This window comes from Myotis lucifugus, unplaced genomic scaffold, assembly GCF_000147115.1.
Source record: "Myotis lucifugus unplaced genomic scaffold, Myoluc2.0 scaffold_0, whole genome shotgun sequence".
In the NCBI taxonomy this organism is placed as follows: Eukaryota; Metazoa; Chordata; class Mammalia; order Chiroptera; family Vespertilionidae; genus Myotis; species Myotis lucifugus.
The window spans coordinates 62519290-62539724 of NW_005871048.1; the positions used below are offsets into that span (position 1 = coordinate 62519290).

Consider the following 20435-nt stretch of genomic DNA (forward strand, 5'->3'; position numbering starts at 1 on the left):
TGGGTTGTCTTTCCCCTCGCAGGCCTTGAACCGGGGCATCGCGGCTGTCAAGGAGGATGCGGTGGAGATGCTGGCCAGCTACGGACTGGCCTATTCCCTGATGAAGTTCTTCACGGGTCCCATGAGTGACTTTAAAAATGTGGGCCTGGTGTTTGTGAACAGCAAGCGAGACAGAACCAAAGCCGTCCTGTGCATGGTGGTGGCCGGCGCCATCGCCGCGGTCTTTCACACCCTCATAGGTAAGGCTGTGGCCCAGCTTTGGTCATTTCGCATTCCTTTACATTTATTTAAATGTATGTGTTGTAATAAGTGATTTCTTCAGTAATTATTAAATCTTTCTCACGCAAATTTCAAGAGCCGGAGGGAATGGAGCTCGTGCTCCTAGCTCAAGAAAATGATGGGGTAAGGCCTGGTGGCTTGCCTTTTTAATGTAGCCTGGAATGTTGTGTGTTTTCTCTGGGAAAATGTAGTTCTGTTTCTCTGATTCCCGCAGAGGGAGAGATTTCATGAACAAGTGATGCGGTCTAGGATCAGCATTCAGTAAGGCCCACAGGAGAGCGGGTGCTTTTGTTAGAGACGTGCATTATTGTACACTCACTTAATCTGAAGAATTAAAATAAAGTTATTTAAAATGAACACTTATCCGTAGTGAGAACAAATGACAGATTATATATTAAAATTAACTTCTTCCAAAGGGCTTCGTTTTTCTGTTTTATTCAAAGACAAGACTAAGTACTTTTGGCACAACATTCTTCCCGTGAAACAACAAGGAAGCCGTATCACATATATAGTCACTTGCCTACAGTTTCACCAGGGCCCTGGAAAAGCACCTACCTTTAGGGCCACAGCTCTGCGTCTACTGCCTTCTCAGTGGTAATAAAACCCAGAGGCCATAATTTCAGAACTTCATGGCTTTTAAACAGCTTGGCTTACCTGGTGTAAAAATTGAATGGCACATGTATTGAACCCATTTGCCCAGAACTTGCAAACGACACTTCAGAAACCCCTTGTGAACCTTAAAACCAGCACTGGTTGAATAAAGGAGCCAGGAGATTAACCCAAGCCATTTACAGTGTACTCAGATAGCAGCTAATGCTTACTCACATAACTGCGAATCTGAAAGGAAATGGGGTAAGGCCTTACCTTTTTAAAGTAGCAGAGAATTTTGAGCTAAGAGCAGTGGGGATGGAAAGACGCTATGCATGGGCCAAATGTTCGGCCAAAGTGTTGATATTCACCATTTAATTTGGGCTCAGAGCTGCAGGGCATGGGTTGAGAGGAGGAGCTTATCTTTCCCCAACATACGCCCTGAATACTAACTTGTGGACTAAGTTTTGAAGAAAACTTCTGCAGCTAGATTTGATCTGGGCCATTTTCAAAGATGACGTGTGTATTTGAGAAAACTCCATAGATGACATATGTCTAAGCAGGTAAATTCGTTCCCTTTTGCTGCTAGTCTTTTTATATGGATTTCTGAATGAACCTACCACTCGGTCTCAGTCACGGTTGAATAAGACTTTGGGGAGGAATAGCTTATTAGTAGCTGTTAGTAAATATGGGAGAGAAAAGTTAAGTGTCCTGTGTCATTGAAACCGTTGTGAGGAGCATGTGGTCATGGAGAAAAATGGCAATGTCATTTTCAAGTTAAATCTAAGTTTTTCAATTTTAAAATAGAATAATAAAATCTTAAATTTGACCCAAAATGGTTTTACATACCAGATATATTTAGCAATCCTTTTTTTCCACTTTTAATATTTTTATAATCTTAGTTCTTTTTCTTCCACCAAACAGATGCTTTCTCCAATTGCTGAGAAAGCACATGTCAGTTTCTTTGAGCACTCAACACTCAGATTTTAATGATTTGCCCTCTTTCTAGTTTGTTGGCCTCATTTCACTTTTCTGCCTAAACCTTTAATCACTCTTGCCTTCTGCTGTCTGCTGCATCAAGCATCTTTGCTCCCCTTCCTCCTCCTTCTTTTTTTAGTAACCCCATTAGCTTTTCCATACCTGGGTCTTGTTCATTTATTGTTTCTCACTAACTTGACCACAGGCTCCCGACGGCATGTTGCTCTGTCACCATCCCCAACCTTTTCCAAAACTATTTTTCTACCATCAATAAACACCCTCCCCATTCAGATTCTACTTTATGTGTCAACTACATAGACATTTAAACCCATGTTCACGTCTTAGTCATGCTGAAAACAGCTACTTACATTTCTCCTTTAATAATACCTCTTGGATAGCTATGCTTGTGGCAGGGGAACAGTGACATAGATAAACCAAAAAGGCAAATATTCCCAATACATTGGACTCAAGAAGTCATTGTGGGCTCTCAGGCCATCTTCCTAACGATACTTAGTTAGACTGATATGGAAATGAATATCTACTCCATTCATGCACAGCTCCTGAGGGGCCTGCAGGAAGATATATATATATATATATATATTCACAAACTCACCAGGTTTAACTCACAGAGTGGAAATATGAACCAGGGGGAGCCAGGCTTAAAACCTAACTTCTCTACATTCTTTCCTTCAGGTGAAACTAGCCTAATGGTCTTCAACTTTCCCTTTTAGGTGCTATTTCCATCGCCTTAATGAATTTATTTTTTAATCAAGATCTTACAGTTTTTCTTTTAACTTTTTAAAAAAATATTTTTTTTATTGATTTCAGAGAGAAAGGGAGAGGGAGAGAGAAAATAGAAACATCAATGATGAGAGAGAATCATTGATCAGCTGCCTCCTGCAAGCCCCCTACTAGGGATCAAGTCCACAACCTGGGCATGTGCCCTTGACTAGAATCCTTCAGTCCACAGGCCGACTCTCTACCCACTGATCCAAACAGGCTAGGGCAAGATCTTCCAGCTTTTCAATGGCATTTATATGAGGACATGTGAGCATAGAGGAGGAAGTGATTCCTTCTCTCGGGGGTTGATTTGGAAAAGCCTCCTGGAGTGAGTGGGTCATCTCTTCACTGGCTTTGAATGCATTTGTATTTCAGGACAACTCTTTCTAATTTTCCCCTTCTCTTTGATATAAGACAGAGTCGAGAATTTGACCCAGTGCTCTAAATTAATATTTTGCTCTAGCCATGTAAAATTCCAAAAGGTGGCTCATGATTGTAACAACACCCTGGTGTTCTGCAGTTTTTCAGTTTCATGGCCAACTCTTCTCACCTGCATGGGTTTAGTGTTGCCTGACTCCCTACTACACATAGATGTAGAAACCACTGCTGTGGATTTATTTCTTTACACATCTATTCTCAACAGTGACCTGTAAGCCTCTTCCATGTCCAAAACTGCCTGGGCAGTCAGCAGAGCTCAGAGCAACAACAGTTTTGCCGTGAACAAGTGAAGTCATTTCTAGAGTGGTTCTGTTTCTCAGTCTTCCCTTGTCAACAAATTTTTCCATTATTCATGGATCATAAAGCAGCCCTCTAAAGGGTGAATTGGTACAAGTTGATGTAATTTAAACCAACGAGGGGGCTAGGAGTGAACGGGCAGTTTCAGTACAGTCTCACAACTTATTGCTATAGAACAAACCACCGCTATATTCAGTGGTTCACAACACAAGCATGTATTCTTGCTCACCAGACCATGGGTTAGCTGGGTGGTTCTTTTGGACGATGGTTGTGCTCATGCCTCTGTGGTCAGCTGACAGGAGCAGGCTCTGCTGATCTTGGTGGGCTCGCTGGGGGGCTGTCAGCTGACTGTAAGCTGGTCTAAATGGCCTCTGCTGGAACATTTTTGCAATCAATCTGTCCCAATCACCTCTTTGGAGGTTATGGATTCATGAATTTATTCAATCAATATATAATGAGCACCTCCTATGTGGCAAACACTGGGCTAGATCTGGGAATTCAGACATACTAAGGCCTGTTCTCTAGAGAAAAACAGATATTATACAAAAATCATTACAAAACTCTCTCTTCCATGTCTTGATACCAGTGAGATAGAATTGTTGTTCTTATATTAATATTCCACATTAACTTTACTTACTTTGTGTATAGGTTTATGCTACCTGTCCAGGGCCTGGGCAATGTTTGTACCTCTCATCCCCATATCTTCTAGATGAATGTTGCACAGTGCAGATTATGGATGAGCTGATCATATATGTCTATGACCCAGCCTGATGCAGATGACCGAACTCTCTACAGCTATACGTTAGGTGGCACACTGCCCGACATGCAGAAGTCATTCAACCACTTTTAAAGTGATTTCAATATCAGTCATGCAAACACACCACTTTGGAAATGATACGTTAGAGACACAGGGGTGAAGTTACCGGCCCCTGTGTCTAATAAACAGAACATAGTGAGCCAATCAGTAGTGAGACTTTCACGCTTCGGAGCTTGGGGATTTGAATTAAAATAAGGTTTCTCAAATTTGCCTCTTGGAAATAAACATATTATCCTGTTCCTAAAATGGGAGGAGGGCTTTCTCCTCGATTCCATGGGAAAATGCAGGTATATAGACTTGTTTTGGTGAATATTAATGTTTCATGGCCTTTTGCAACAAGGGCTGGTTAATTACTGAATGAACAAGCTCGAGAACCACTGATTCTGAAAAGGGTCCATGACCCTGGCAGGCTGAGGTCAGAGGAGCCCGGATGTGGATGGGCCCTCTGGTGTCTTCTTGTTTGGGCAGTCAAAGCTGCCGACCTGTAAACAGGTCAGGCCAATGTCCTCTTACTGCAGCCCCGGCAGGAAATCCATTTACATCTGCTTAAACACCTTGTTCAATTTTCCTGTTTAACATTCTGCTCTTCATAAGGACTACAAGCTGTTTCAGAACAATCTTGGGAAGGCAGTGTAGAGACGTTGAAGGTTACTGGATGTTGTTGAGGCAGCTAACCTGGTAATTAGGGACTCCATGCAAAGCCCTTTAAACAAATTACCCCCAGCCAACAGCACAGCCACAAACAGCTCCAGGGCACAGGCTGGTAGGGAGGGGGGGTGGCACAGACAGCTGCTCGGATTTATATCCCTGCTCACAGGGGGGAAACAACCTTTGCAGTTATGATCAGTCTCTTCTTCTGCGTGTAGGGGAGGAGTGAGGAAAGAAAAAAACAGGAGAAAAAGCTTTTCTTGGCCTCCAAATTTTTCTAGTACCTAAAGGAGGAAAAGAAGGGAAGAGAAGCAAAGGTAGCCTTGGACCCACCGGTCCCTACATACGCTGGGACCGGGACCCTGGAGAGCTCAGCACCAGCTGCAGGCTGCAAACAGCAGGGGTGAGAGGACCCTGCTGGCTGCAGGAAGCTGGCGGGGCTCAGCACCATCAGCCTCAGACCCTGCTAAGCTTTGAATATTTCCTGCATTACTCTGCAGAAAGGCCTGTTTTCGCTGCTTTAGTCACACTCTTCTAACATGAGGAGGAATATTTATCAAGGGCTGAGCAGCTCATTTGCATTGATCTCTACCCTCCCAGGCCACACAGCAAACATATGCCCGCGGTCAGCACAGGTCCCATCTTTCCTGCCGCTGCCCTGGAGTCTCCCAGGAAAAGAACCCTCTCCCTTTCCGAGGAGCCGCCTGTGTGCGCAGCGTGGGCAGCTCAACAACAGAAATGGGCTGCCTCCCAGGTCTGGAGGCCAGAGGATCAGGTGTCGCAGGGTTGGTTTCTTCTGAGCCGTGAGGCCACCGGTCCAGGCCTCTCCCCGCTCCTGGTGCTTTGCTGGCACCCGCGGCCGCCCTTGGTCTGTGCAGGCGTCACCTGCCCTCTGTCTCCCCGTCCACGTGGCGTTCCCTTGTGCGTGTCTGTCTCTGTCCAAATGCGAAGAACACCAGTCCTATCGGGGTGGGAGCCCACTCTACTTCAGTATGACCTCATCGTAACTAATTATATCTGCAAGGGCCCTGTTGCCAGATTAAGGTCACATTCTGAGGACTAGGGCTAGGACTTCACAAGGGAATTGTGAGGGGACACAGCTCAAGCCGCACCACCACCCTCCAGCCTGTCACCCGTCGTGCGGCCCCAGCTTTGGCTGTTCAGCCAAGTCCACTCAGCTGGCGTTTTATATCGACTCTAACCTTTAGCAGGGAATTCTAGCTCCTGCGCTATTCATAGCCAGCGCTGGCCTCTTGCACTTGGCATTGTGCCGCTCTGCTCGCCAGCCTGACTGCCTTGTGTGTGGCCAGCGGCCTCTGCCAGGGTGGGGCAGTGGTGTGGGCAGGGTCAGCGCCATCTGCTTGCCGGTCCCAGGGGACGTTTCCTGAATGAATGAAAACACACGTACAGATAAACAGCAGCAACAATAGATTCTGAGATGAAATTTCCAAGGTTCAGCACCTAAACTAGACAGTTTGCATGATAAAGCACATCATCGTGTTACTTTGTGATTCCGTCAGCTTAGTTCAGGTCTGCATGCCTCCGTCATGCCTTCTCTAATCCACGTTCGTCTGTGTGCCTTCTGACTCAAACACAGACATCGAAGCTGCCTCCTTCCTTCCTCGTCCCTTGCCTGTAACTAATCCCACTCTCCCACCCTCTTTCTGCCACGTGACACCTACCCCCCTGCATGGATCTTCTTGTTGTCTCATTGGCCTGCTGCCAGGGTGGGGCAGTGGTGTGGGCAGGGTCAGCACCATCCACACCTGCGCCCATGTGTGCATTTTAATATCCTTGATATGATCCTACAGACCTCACTTAATTCCTGTAATTCAAGAGGCATCCTGACAACGGATGGAGAGTCATTTCTTTTTACCAGTTAATGTGATAATAAGTCGTTCCCGATCTTTGCAGGGGGATGGGGGGGGTCGTCTTATTGTTTCTCATGAAGTGAGACTCCCGCTGCATTCTCTCTCCTTTCTGCTTTCAAAGCAGCTTCTGTGGTTGTCAAGTACGTGAATGCTCATATTTATAAAAGAACGAAACCAGCAGGGCACTCCTATTAAAGCGCTATGTAAAACACCGTGAAAAACACGGAGATGATCATCTTCCTGGATAGTCTAAACATGAATCAATGAGGTAGAAAAAACGTAATCATTTACTTCATCCTTGCTGGTCCTGTCCGTCGGAATGCCTAGCTAACGCATGAGGAAGACCTTTCTCTGTCTTCCCGTTATGCCTAGTTGGCACCTGCACATTCATTCAGCCCTCGTTAGTTCAGTGCCATTATGTTCCAGTCACACACTGGTTACAAGTCCAGGTGTTGGAGGGACTTTAAAAGAACCTCAGAGGTACCATTTTTCTACCATCAGGGCTATCCCCAAGGTTGCTACACTCTTCCCCCCAAAAATGAAACAAAATAAAGCTAGCTATAAAATATTTCCTAGAAGGCATAGTAACATCCAGGAATTTTCTCTTAGTAAATGATTAGGAGTATGTTTAAACCTTTAGCTTCAAACCTATCCACCAAGCCTTCTTTTATAATATCAAAATAATGGAAACCACCTAAATATACAATAATAGGAGACTGAGTAAGTTGATACTAAGTAAACCTACAGAAAGGAATTCAGTGCAACCATGAAAATGTAGAAGCATGTCAGGAAAAGGTGTTCACGGTTTACAAAGGAGTGTATGTAAGTATGATCCCATTTTCTCTTAAAACACATAAGCATACGCCACATCCTCCCGCCACACACACCCCATAAAAGAACTGAGCGATTAGAGCCCAGAGTATTCCCCATGACCCCCGCCCCCCACCAGGTAGAGGGGTGAGATTGTAGATGGTTTTCTTCTTTTTGCTCATCTAAATTTCCTAATTAAAAAAAAAGTATTACATTTAAAATAGTTTTTTAAACTGTTGAGAGAAAAAGCATATAAAAATAGCGTTTTCTAAATATCGCTGTGTGTGTTTGCAGCTTACAGTGACCTAGGCTACTACATCATCAATAAACTGCACCATGTGGACGAGTCCGTGGGGAGCAAAACGAGAAGGGCCTTCCTCTATCTCGCTGCCTTCCCTTTCATGGATGCGATGGTGAGTAGGGAAGATGGCTGGCTTGTGTCAACTATGGCAAAATATACAGAACGTAAAATTTAGCATTTTCACCATTTTTATGTGTATAGTTCAGTACATTCACACTATTGTGAATCTTCAGAACTCTTTTCATCTTGTAAAACTGAAACTCTGTCCCCACTTAACTCCCCATGCCCCCTCCCCAGCCCCTGGCAACCACCCTTATACTTTCTGTCTCTATGAATTTGACTCCTCTAGGGACCAAATATAAGTGGAGTCATACAGTATTTGTCTTTTTGTGAGCACCTTACTCCACTCCATATAATGTCTTCAGGATTCATCATGTTGTAGCATGTGTCAAAATGTCCTTTGCAAGCCGAATAATATTTCATTATATGTATACTTTACATTTTGTGTATTAATTCATCAATGGACATTTGGTTACCTCCACCTTCTGGCTATTGTGAATAATACTGCTATGAATGGGTGTCCAAATATCTCTTCCAGTCCCTGCTTTAGTTCTTTTGGGTATACACCTAGAAGTGGAGTTGCTGGATCATATAGTAATTCTCTTGTTAATTTTTTGAGGAATCATCGCACTGATTTCCGTAGTGGATGCACAATTTTATATCCAGTAATCAGAAGGGTTCCAAGTGACCATTGAGGGAACCAGTCCATCTTGTCAGTGTATTTTATGAGAATTGTCTGTACTTGCTGTAAATTGTGGCAGGCAGCAAGAGAGCCCATTTGAATATTTTGATTGAAATGTGAAGTTCTATTCTGATATATTCAGGATATGGGAGATCAGGATGGCTTTCTGATAAATGCACCACTTGTGTGGTATGAATACCTAAAGCTTTTTAGAATAAGAATCTCTTTAATATACTGATTGGATTTCATTCCTTTAAACACCAGCTTTACCACATTACTTAAGGGCAGCTCACTTCCATAGATTAAATTCTTTGTCAGGATTCTGAAGAGTTCTCATGCAATGCTTTTCTTCTATCCATGTGTGTTATACACATAAAGGAGACTTAGCAAATATATATATATATATATCAGTCATATCCAATGCTGAAAAATAAGTCCGAAGAAATTCGGACTTCATTTTAAATTACCCTAGGAAGGAGACTTAAAAATATGATGACCAGTACAGTTTTTACCATCCCTACCTCAGGTTTTATTTACATCACACAACTGAGGTAAGTAGATATCTGTATTAAGGTGAGGCAACAGCCCCAAATCCATGGAAGACGAAACAAGGTAAAATATATATGTGGCCCATCGTCTCAGATGTTACCAAAAGGCTTAGTTTGCCTACAGTTAGATCAATAACAGCTTTCTACAAGTTTGCAGGGTAGCCTTAACTATTAAACTCTTAGGTTTGATGCGAGGGTTCTGATTTTCAATTGCTATGACTTCACTTTAGTGGGAGAATTTAGCCATCAGAACACGATTATCTAGATTTTCTTTTTTATTTATTTTTTTAATCATCAGTTTGACACATAACCAGAAAAAAAAGAGAAAAGCTAATGGGTTGGGACCCATGGAACCAGGTTCCCCAAGGTGTCCCTGCTGGCTGACCGTGACCCCACCGCGCTTTCAGATCAGTCAGAGCTGAATGAAGTGACAGTCTCGCATCCCAGACAGAGTCCAGGATATTGCTCTGTGCCTGCCCACCATCTGCATGGGACTCTGTAAACACAGACAACCACACTCACACAGTGAATTTCAGGAAAATGGGACTATTAGTAAAAAGTGAATCGCAAACTCTTAAGTTGCCCTGTATTCCACTTTCCTTTCAGCCTGTATTCCTTTGCCATGGTAGAGTTTCTACCACTTAGTATAACACCCAAACATAGATTAGTACCCTTTTCTTCCATGCTTCATCTATCAATTCCCCAAAAGACTCCAAAGGTAAGAGATTTCTAATAAAAAACAAAATAATGAACATGTAGAAAGAGCAGGTCATCTTCCCCCAACACACACATGCATACACACACACACACACACACACACACACACACACACACCTACAGCATGGCCCAGATATGTTGGTTGGAGAGATAATATTTGAAAACCACAAAGCTTATCATCCAGATGGCTTTTGGTCAACAAAGATAGCCCCGACGCTCTTTGCAAATGTTATCTACAGTTTGCATTTCTTTTCACATTTGGCACCTTGGGACCCATAAGCTGAGGAAGGAAGTCGATGTGGCAGCTGCTATGTAAAGTCTTGGCACAGAGCCATTTAGCTCAGATGAGATGTCGTTTCTGTGTCAGGCCAGATCGGCCTTTCCAGGTTAGGAAGATGATCCTTAAACTGATCCTATCATGAACTTCAAACCTGCAGTCCCCTGCACTTTTCATTGTCTACTCCCCTTAAAGGACCTTCCTCTTCCTTCCCTCAAAGGCACAAAGTGGTAGATCAGATCCCGCCCAAACTTGAAGAGAAGGAAATAGTGGGACCTTAATTAGTCAGTGAGAACCAGTAATGACGGTGGTAACTCAGAACCAAGTTGAGCCCTCTTTATGATGGGTTGCTGCTCTGTGATTCCAACTGCTTTGAGAGAGAGAGAGAGAGAGAGAGAGAGAGAGAGAGATTCCTCCATTCTTGGTGTTTGCCCAGCTCTCCCACCAGGCACGTGACCCTAACCAGTACACTAGTCTGCATACAGTTGGTACGAGATAAATGCTGTGCAGTCACTGATTCCTCTTAAAAATCTAACAGGGATGTAGCCCCCAGGCCCAGTTATAGACATTTTACCAACCAAATATTTACCAGCCTGCACTACAGAGGTTTTAGGGGGTATAAAAACTATTCCAGGAATGCCCAGTACATCACAACAACCAGAAATAATATCATCCCAAAGGTGTACCTCATGCCAAATTCTTTTTCTTCTGGCAGGCATGGACCCATGCTGGCATTCTCCTAAAACACAAATACAGCTTCCTGGTGGGATGTGCCTCAATCTCAGATGTCATAGCTCAGGTAAGTGTGGTCTAGGGTCAGTCAGCGTTCTCAGAACTGGCTGATGCCTCCTCTCCAGTCATTCACTCTGCAGTACATCAAGCGTAAAGGTTTGTAAATCCAATGAAAAAAGGAGTCTCCTGTGATACAAGTCTGTATAATCTCACTAGAATGAGGGTTTTAGGAAGTTAATTTAGTATCAGAGGTTCTGACCTTGACTTTGAGTTTGCGTGTGGAATGACTCTAAGGTCATAGCTGGGACCTCTTGGGGTGGCCATAGGGTCACTGTGCACTTGGCCGCATGGACCCTCGGCCCTCCATGTGGCTAACAACACATGGCCTATCGCTCAGTTTTAGAGAGAGCACTTAGGAATTATTCTTAAATGTTGTTGCTAATGGCCTGGCCGGTGTGGCTCAGTGGTTGAGCATCGACCTATGAACCAGGCGGTCAGAGTTCGATTCCCAGTTAGGGCATGTGCCCAGTTTGCAGGCTCAATCCCCAGTGGGGGGCGTGCAGGAGGCAGCTGGTCAATGATTCTCTCTCATCACTGATGTTTCTATCTCTCTCTTCCTCTCCCTTCTTCTGGAAAAAAAATGTCATTGCTCATGTTGCCCCGCAGGGCTGCCATCCGCACGTCATTTCCCACATTTAAAAGAACCAGGAAGTCAGAGGCTGCCGGAGAAGAAGCCTCCCTTGCACTTTGTGCTGAGTCCAGTTCCCTGGGGTCTGGCTCCAGCCCTGGTTTCCATTCTCCGTTCTTCCTTCTTCTACCAGGGATGCCACATGAAGGATGTCGGCAGAAACTTAGATTCTATTCCTGTAATCTACTAATTCCACTTAGTTCAACATTCAGGGATTTAGGAGGAGGATTTTTCCATGAAGGAGGAGGCTGGACTGATTTCTAAGCTCCCTTCCCAGCTCTCCATTCCTTTCCATGAACATTTCCGTGCTTACCTTCCTGGTTTTCCCCTATTGTCCATGCTAGTCCTTTAGCCATCTTTTTGGAATAATCTACTGTTAAACTGCTAGCCCAGCCCAAAAGACCAAGAGTTAAATTTCCAGATTCATTGCATTAACTCCATGGATCACAATTGAAAGCAATTTAAATTCATTCCTGCTAACACTGTGTGTGCATGCCTGCACACGCATGTCACACACCTGTACACGAACCTACAGCCATATTCCTTCTCAGTATTAAACCTGGACCTGGCCCTCGCCTGTTGGGAGGGCTCCAAATTCAGAATAAACGTGTCTGGTTAGTAGGAGCCATGGAAGCTGGATTCAGTTGGCACGTGGGTTCGGTCTATTCCTGGCAAAGTAGTTATTTTAAGCCTTGTAGTTTGAGTTCCTAACACAATTTGGTTGGGGGAGTAAATTTAATTTTTGTTCTTAAATCTTATACCCCCACCCCCACCCCACCCTCAGCTTCATTTCTCTTATTACCTGAAAGCATTTGTTAATTATTGAATTTGGAAATGAGAAAATAGTTTCTAGGAAAAGTCCTTTGAAATACTACCTTGGCATAGATGGCAAGTAATAGCCAATAATAAAAATGAAAATAGTTGATAATGCTTTGGACTGCAGTGGCAATTCCCATTATTTACAAATTTTACTAAGCTAATTGGTTTCACACTGTTGCACAAAAAGGCTCTTGGTTTGGTTCAAATGTGCAGTGCTTTTCTGTGCCGCTATTATTGTAACAGTCATATGTTCCAGTGATATTGCCAAGGGATTTATGAAAAATGTTGCTGTGTGTGTTTCCTTTCATGATCACCTGCATGTTCTTAGCTTGTTCAGTATCAAAATGAGAATTCTCTTGAGGCTTTTGGACCTTCCTGGGACCTTCAGTCCTTTCATCTTTCTGCTGTCATCAGCCCTTGCCTTCGGAATCATCTAGACCCCAAGGATCTGGTCAAACACCTGGGACCCAACCTAGAGCATCCCTCTTTATCACCAGGTCTTTTCAGTTTTCATCCTAGACTTCTTTTAAAAAATATATCTTTATTGATTTCAGAGAGGAAAGGAAAGGGAGAGAGAGATAGAAACATCAATGATGAGAGAGAATCATTGACCGGCTGCCTCCTGCACGCCCCCTAGTGGGGATCAAACCCAAAACCTGGGCATGTGCCCTTGACCGGAATCGAACCCAGGACCCTTCAGTCTGCAGGCCAATGCTCTATCCACTGAGCCAAACTGGCTAGGGCTAGACTTTTTTTAAAAATCTTCCCTCTTCTCCCCATCTCTGCTGTGCTCACCCTGGTCTGAGGAACCCCCTGTCATCTGCACTACCTGAGATGCCTCCTAACTCATGAGCCTTCCCCTTTCAGCCCTGGATGTCCATCCTTCCCCCTCGGCCACAGAGATCTATTCTCAGGGAAATTCCCGTCCCCTCACAACTGCCCTAAAGCCCGCTTTAAAATTGCTTCCTGGTGTTCATGAGATAAAAGCCAGAGTCCGTGGCCTGCACGTGCTAAAGACCCACAGCCCGGCTTCCTCTCTGTGGGCCTGTCCTCCTGCCCCCTGCTCTCTGCACTCCAGTGGCAGGTTCTCCTTTTGGGGCCTCGTGAGGCCCAGCCTCTCCCACTGGGGTGTTTGTGGATCCCTCTGCCCAGAAGGAAATATTCTGCCCCAGTTCTCCTGCCTCCCTCTGGCTCCTCCCCCCTCCCCCGCTACTTCTGCTGAGGCTGTAGGTCTCAGACACACTCCACCTGGGGTGCCCTTCCTCCCCCACAGCCTGGCTCCCCAGCCATGCCCTCTTTCCCTCAGGCCCTGTCGCAGTTTGTCATCGTCGCTCACTGGCATCAGTGATCCCCATTTCTGCCTCCTCCCCTAGACTGTCAGCTCCAAGACTACAGAGCCCGGGATGTGTGATTTATCACTGACTCCCCGGCACTTGGTACGGGGCCAGCACATAACAGGCTCTCACCGGGAAAATCCTCACCATTGACACAGTAGGTTTCCCTCAGAAAATAACCCGACATTCTTCGATGGCTATATGAGGTTCAAACTCGTAATTCTAGATGGAAATGCCAAGGCTCGGGGTTATTTAAATTGATAAGTGATACCATCCACCACGAAGATGTAAGGGCTATGGTAAGTGTTGGACCACGTGGCACCACGTCCTTAAAAAGACAGGAGAGTGACAAAACCTTCACCCTGACCTCCGGCGCTTTACCGGCCGAATGCACCCTCCTGCCCCTTTGTCCCGCTCTTGCTCCCTGTGCTTGGACCATTTTCTTGTTATCTCCACACTTCTCGCTTTGCCCATGGCTCCCTGTTCCTTCAAGTCCAGATCCTCCTCCTTGATCCTGCGCGGCCATCCTGATGGCCTCGGGAGCCTTCCTGGACTTGGCAGATGAGGCGTTGGCCTTCACCTATTCATTTTTCATACAAGTTTTAAATCTCTAAATATGGCCCAGCTGGTGTGGCTCAGTAGTTGAGCATTGACCCATGAACCAAGAGGTCACTGGTTCGATTCTGGTCAGGCACATGCCTAGGTTGCAGGCTGGATCCCCAGTAGGGGTCGTGCAGGAGGCAGCCTATGGATTATGTTTCTCTCTCATCGAAGTTTCTATCTCTCACTTCCTCTCTCTCTAACAATCAATAAAAACATATATACTTTTTTAAATCTCTCAGTATAATCATCTCAGTTTACACGGTAGGTTTGCATGCATCCCATGTTACACTTGCTGTGGACACACTAGTCTGCGTTGCATGTTGGGGAGACTTAGAGGCCTCTCATTCATTAAAGAAATTTATGGGCATCTTGGCCCACTGCACAAAAGTCTCAATCTTCTGATCCAGACACAGCGGGTTCTTCACGAGGCTTCCCTGCAGTTCTTAGTTAACACGACAGTTGTTCCACTGGGAAGCAGTGGTCATGGCGACAGCCATGGGCATCTCTGCTATGTCCTTGAAGCGTGAGCATGACTGTGAGTATTGCTCCAGCTGGTGACCTCTCCCTGTGCTGCGGGCAGCCTGGTGTGTCCATGGGCCCCACAGCACCTCGGTCCTGCATTCCCTGAGGACATCTGTGCTGGGGTCTGTCTCATTTACTGGGTTTGAAATGACTACCTGGGTACAAGCAAATCACCTCTATAGCTAATACTTTTATGTCGTTCAGAGAGTTTCTTGGACCACCCTGCTTTTCTGTGGGCACGATGGCAGTGGATGTACTCATCAATGGGTCTTGCTCAGTCTCCAGCTTCGTTTCTAACTTTCTGTCGTCACTGATTTCTTAAGACGGCAGTGATCAGGAGAAGCCTCCTTTGGTCTGGGTCACTCAGTGGGGCTGTATCTTACATGCCTGCCGGTGGGTGGATATTTGCCTATTGATGTAACTCAGGGATATCTCCCCTCGCCCATTGCCCTACTTCTGCACTCAGTACGCCTCAGTGGTCTTCGGAATGTGTGGGTCCCAGGACTCTGGACAGAGGCTGGGCTGCTTCTCGGATTTCTGCAGGACAGGGAGGGTAAATAGAATATTACATTTGCTTTAGAGACTTAGTTATTATTTATAACCCTCTTGACTATTTTGTGACCTATTCCATTTTTATAAGTTGGTATTTTTAATTTAGCTTGTTTTATAATAACTGGTATTGGTACTTTTGCAGCATTTTTAGTGAATTCCATCTTATAAACACTAATGTCTACTCTTCTGTGTACTATTGTCATTGATCACCACTGTGTGTGTGTGTGTGTGTGTGTGTGTGTGTAAGGTAACTTAGGGCCTCAGGTATCTAGCCTCAAGAGGGTAAAGCTCTACTGTATCTTTTGGGTTCTGGGAAGCCAACATTTCTAGATATTATTTAGCAATAACCTTAACCATATGTGCAGTTGCCTTAAAAGAATCTTGGTGGTGAATATAACAAAATGATGATGTGCTCACCCTGTGAATCCCAAATGTCTGACCGTGAATTCTGTGAGAGCAGTATTGAGCCAGAGCCCAATTTCTGGTCTCTTTCTCATCAACATGGAGGTTTCCCCTCAGAAATCTGTTTCCTTTGGGTGCAAGAAATTGGGCTGTGCCTCTGTTGACTGGTTCTGACTCCTCTCCTCTAACTCACTCTCGTCTACCCATCTCACAGGTCGTTTTTGTAGCCATCTTGCTTCACAGCCACCTGGAGTGCCGGGAGCCCCTGCTCATCCCCATCCTCTCCTTGTACATGGGCGCCCTTGTGCGCTGCGCCACCCTGTGCCTGGGCTACTACCGGAACATCCACGACATCATCCCCGACCACAGTGGGCCGGAGCTGGGGGTACGTCCTTAGAACTCGTGGCAGCCTGTCTGTGCATCCGAGTGGGATGAAATTTTACCCCGCCCCTCTATGAGATGAGAAGTCAGTACACTGAGCACACTCACTGAGATGTCAAGTGCCGGGGAGTGTCCACAGGGACAGACAGCTGGAGAATTCATGAGCTCTGGAGGTGGAAGGGATCTTAGAGGTCGCTGTCCAGCTCCATATCTCTGTATGAAACTGAGGCTCGGTGACTCAAGTCAGGCTGAGGAGTGCATACAGCATTGATGGTTTTTCTTACTCTTTTGTCAACAGTAAATTATTCTACAGTCATCAAAGACTTTAGCCCCCGTGGTCCCTTTGAACTCACATTTGATCATTTTTCATTTACACCAGGGATCCAGGCGTTGTTCCTACACTCTGTGTTGGCCAAACACAGTCGCTCATTCAGGTACCTGGTGTAGAGTGAGAAGAGCATTTAGGCACCATAGGGGGACACAGAAAATTTTAAAATATGTTCTCCACTGTCAAGCAGCTGTGTGTCCCCATATGGCAGATAAGACCAGTACAGACACGAACCCAAGACAGTGCATAGATGCAGTGAGAACACTGCAGTGAGAGCCACTGACACTGAGAGGAGGAAGTGGGTGATGTGGCTGACACGCCTCCCTGATGGAGGCAGAGCTTGGCCTGTGCCTTGAAATTTGAGTAAGATACAAGCAAGGTATAATCTTATACAAATGGCCAAAGCTTCCTTTCCATCAGAGGTGTACACAGGGCCTGATTTATACGTATGCTGATCTCCTACCCTTAGGTACTAGACATCATTTGGATTTATTTCCATCTGGCTATAAGGCAGATGTGCGTGATTAAAAGTAGCCCTGAATAAATCACCACACTCCACCCCTGACCCCACCTTTGACCACATGTCACTTTCATCATGTCAGAACATTAATTGTATTGCCCACTTACCTCAATCCCAGGTCAGGCCACCAGTAAAACCGGAACCAGTTATTTCTGTCCCAAGGACAACCACATCGAATTGACCTTAATGATGGCACTCCATCTAAAACAGGCAGCCAGCCGCAAAGGAAAGCACATTAAAGTGGCTGAGATGGTCCCATGATGTGACTTTTACCCTCGTGAAGAACCAAAACCAATGTTATTTAGTGAAAGCTGGGCTGAAGATAGCACACATCTTTGCTGTGGCATTCTCAACAAAATTCTCACATTTTTGTTACCATGCTTTTATTTTACTTATGCTTCCAAACATTTACATGATTTCTGTTAGAGCTTTTTTTTTTTCCAGAGAGGAAAGAAGAGAGAGAGAGAGAGAGACAGAGAGACAGAGAGAGAGAGAGAGAAACATCAATGATGAGAGAGAATGAATCATTGATCGGCTGCCTCCTGCACGCCCCCTACTGGGGATGAAGCCCGCAACCCAGGCTTGTGCCCTGACCCAGAATCAAACTGTGACCTCCTGGTTCATAGATTGACACTCAACCACTGAGCCACACTGGTTGGGCCCATTAAAATAAGAACCTCTGTAGGAGATGTACATAGTGCCCAAATAACCAGGCATATTTGTGAGCTGATTTCAATTTTTTTTTTTAATTATAAAAATTTTTTACTTTTAAAAGTTGCCTCTTCAGGGGTGGGGGTGGGAGCAGGTGGAAGAGGGTAAAGGGGAGGTAAATGTTGCTGGAAGGAGACTAGACTTTGGATGGTGAGCACACAATGCAATGTGCAGGTGATGCACTGCAGAATTGTACACTTGAAACCTATATACTTTTATTGACTAATGTAACGCCAATAAATTCAATTTTTACAAAAGAAGAAGAAGAAAAAGGAGTTACCTCTTACTGACATGGCTTCCAGCCAGTCAGCTTGATGATTTAAACAAAAACTAATTTCCAACTTGTTTCTCGGGCCATGGAGTTGGTTTCTGCCTGGGTTAGAGTTGCCCTGTTTGGAAAATAGTGGTTTGAATCGCTCAAGGCTAAATGTGTGTTTTGATTTCACAGTAGCGTGCCAACTGTCTGAGTTCATTTCATTTTCACTGTACATTTTATTTTAATTCAACTTGGCTAGTCTACAGAGGTTTTTCCTTATATTGTTTTTTAAGTTTAGTGAATTGACTTGGGATTGACATCAAAAAAGAAAGGCTTTGGCTCCTAATTGTTCTTCCTGTTCCACTTCTAGCATTTAGTGAACTTTTGCCTCCCTTACTTTTTTTCTTTTTTCTTTTATTTATTTTTTCCCCATGGCCATTTATTCCCTCTGTGCCCTGTTCCACCTCCACCCACCCCTTCCACCTCTGCAATCTCCACACTGTTGTCCATGTCCATGAGTTCTTTCTCTTTTTTTTTTTCTATTTTGCTCAATCCCTCCATGCCCGCCCCCCGAACACCACCACCCCCAGAGCTATCTGCCTGCTCTCTATCTATGAGTCTGTTTCTATTTTGCTTGGTAGTTCAGTGTGTTCATTAAATTCCACATATGAGTGAAATCATACGGCTCTTGTCTCTCTCTGACCGGCTGATGTCCTGCCTCCATTTCTTGATGCAGGGAGATGCAACAATCAGAAAGATGCTGAGCTTCTGGTGGCCGTTGGCGCTCATCTTGGCTACACAGAGAATCAGTAGACCTATTGTCAACCTCTTTGTTTCCCGGGACCTTGGCGGCAGTTCTGCAGCTACAGAGGTAGGGCAGTTTCCGGGGATGTGGGCACTCCTCACTTTTGTAATGAGTAGGGGGGCGGGGGGTTACAGATTTGTTTCCAGTGCATCCTGAGAGCTCAAATAATTCTGTGATATTACATTATATGACACATTCCCACTAGGAAGCCATGAGGAGCTCGAGACTTATAATCATGTAATTCCATATCTTCGTGAGTCTTAAAGAAAACATCTCATTCATCCTTCTCAATGACCGTTTGAGGAAACGGAGGCAAGGACACATGGTTAACGACACAAAACTAGCAAGAAGCTGGGCCAGTATTAGAATCCAGGTTGTCTGGCTCTCGCCCAGTGACCTCTCCATTTTTCCACGGAGTGCGCATGATGCCTCTCCGCTGTCCTTGCAGAGGACAAGGGAGCAGGCCATCGGCTGCAGAAGGGAAAGCACCCAGAGGTTCGGGGCCCTTGCTTCCATTTGGACCCACCTGCTGTCACCTGTTTTTTCTCTGCCCTCCTGCACCTACCACCCAACCCATCGTGGCTTTGTGTGCTCTTTGGCCGCCTGCCCTCCTCCAAATGAGGAGCTCACTCCAACTCAAGAAATTTACCTGGAAACTGGCAGCTACACTCCAAAGAAAGAGTTGAATCGCTTTTTCCATCTTCCAAGGATAGTATGAACAAATAAAATGACTTCATTAGTTTCCGCCGCCGCCTCTGCCCGCTGGAGAACCAAGCCTGTCTCTGGAACGGCCGACCCTTCAGGAAGGCCAGTGGCTGCTCCTCAGGCCTCCTGTTTACACTGCGCCCTGACAGCGCTGTCAGCATGTCTCCAGCCTGGGGTCTCCTGCCAGTTTCCATGTGCTGGAAGCCGCTCCTGGCGGCTTGGAAAGGGGAGCACATAAATCACAAGCAGAACCCTTTCTCTCGCCTCAGTTTGTTCCTGGATTTTGTGTATTGAGTCATATCATCTTGGGTGGCTTCTGACACACAGCAGCTGTGTTACTTAAACACGGCAGTCTAGGTTGCCCAGTGAAGAGAAGGTGACCCCCATCACCTGTGTGCTAGAATTCCATCCTCCCCTTACAATAAATAAGGCAACTAATTTATTTATTAGAGCCCTTTCTCAATTGACCTCCATGGCATAGAGGCACAGCCCATGGGGTACAGAATGGACATCTATTTATCATCTACTTGTGCACATTTCGTTGACTCCCCATAACCCTGTGGGATGGACGTTGTTATTCTCCTGGTTCTGCTGGAGGAGCGGAAAGGGAGGCCTGGCTGGTGAGCACACAGCTGGCAAGTGAGGAAGTAGAGGTTTGAATCCAGGCCCTCCTGATTCCGGCGCTCGTGTTTCTTGCACTGTACCGGTCCCCACCGCAGTTTCTTCAGCCTGCTGGGAATGCCCCTCATGTTTCTGGCGTGGCTGTGACATCAATTAAAATTGAGGGAGCCTGCACTCCTCCTTTGCTAGCTAGCTAGCTAGAGAGTTGGACTCTGCCACGGTGTAGGGTTAGATGCTTTGTTTTCATTTCCTTCCTTGTCGTACACAGAAGGACAGAAACCCGCTTTCATGGAAGAACATGTTTGACTTCCTGTAAGCAATAGTTATTTAGTTTTCTTAAATTAAAACTAAACACTGGGCTATGC

The 20435-nt window shown here is 45.4% G+C and overlaps 1 protein-coding gene across 1 annotated transcript in view; it reads left to right on the top strand.

Annotated features, from left to right (window-relative positions):
- The window catches only part of ANKH (ANKH inorganic pyrophosphate transport regulator), a 115060-nt gene that overhangs the window by 69406 nt on the left and 25219 nt on the right, over positions 1–20435 (top strand). Inside the window, exons 2-6 of the mRNA XM_006081500.2 lie at positions 23–239; positions 7801–7919; positions 10807–10890; positions 15958–16128; positions 18676–18810. Coding sequence (XP_006081562.1) covers positions 23–239; positions 7801–7919; positions 10807–10890; positions 15958–16128; positions 18676–18810 — 726 coding nt within the window. The remainder of the gene's footprint in view (positions 1–22; positions 240–7800; positions 7920–10806; positions 10891–15957; positions 16129–18675; positions 18811–20435) is intronic.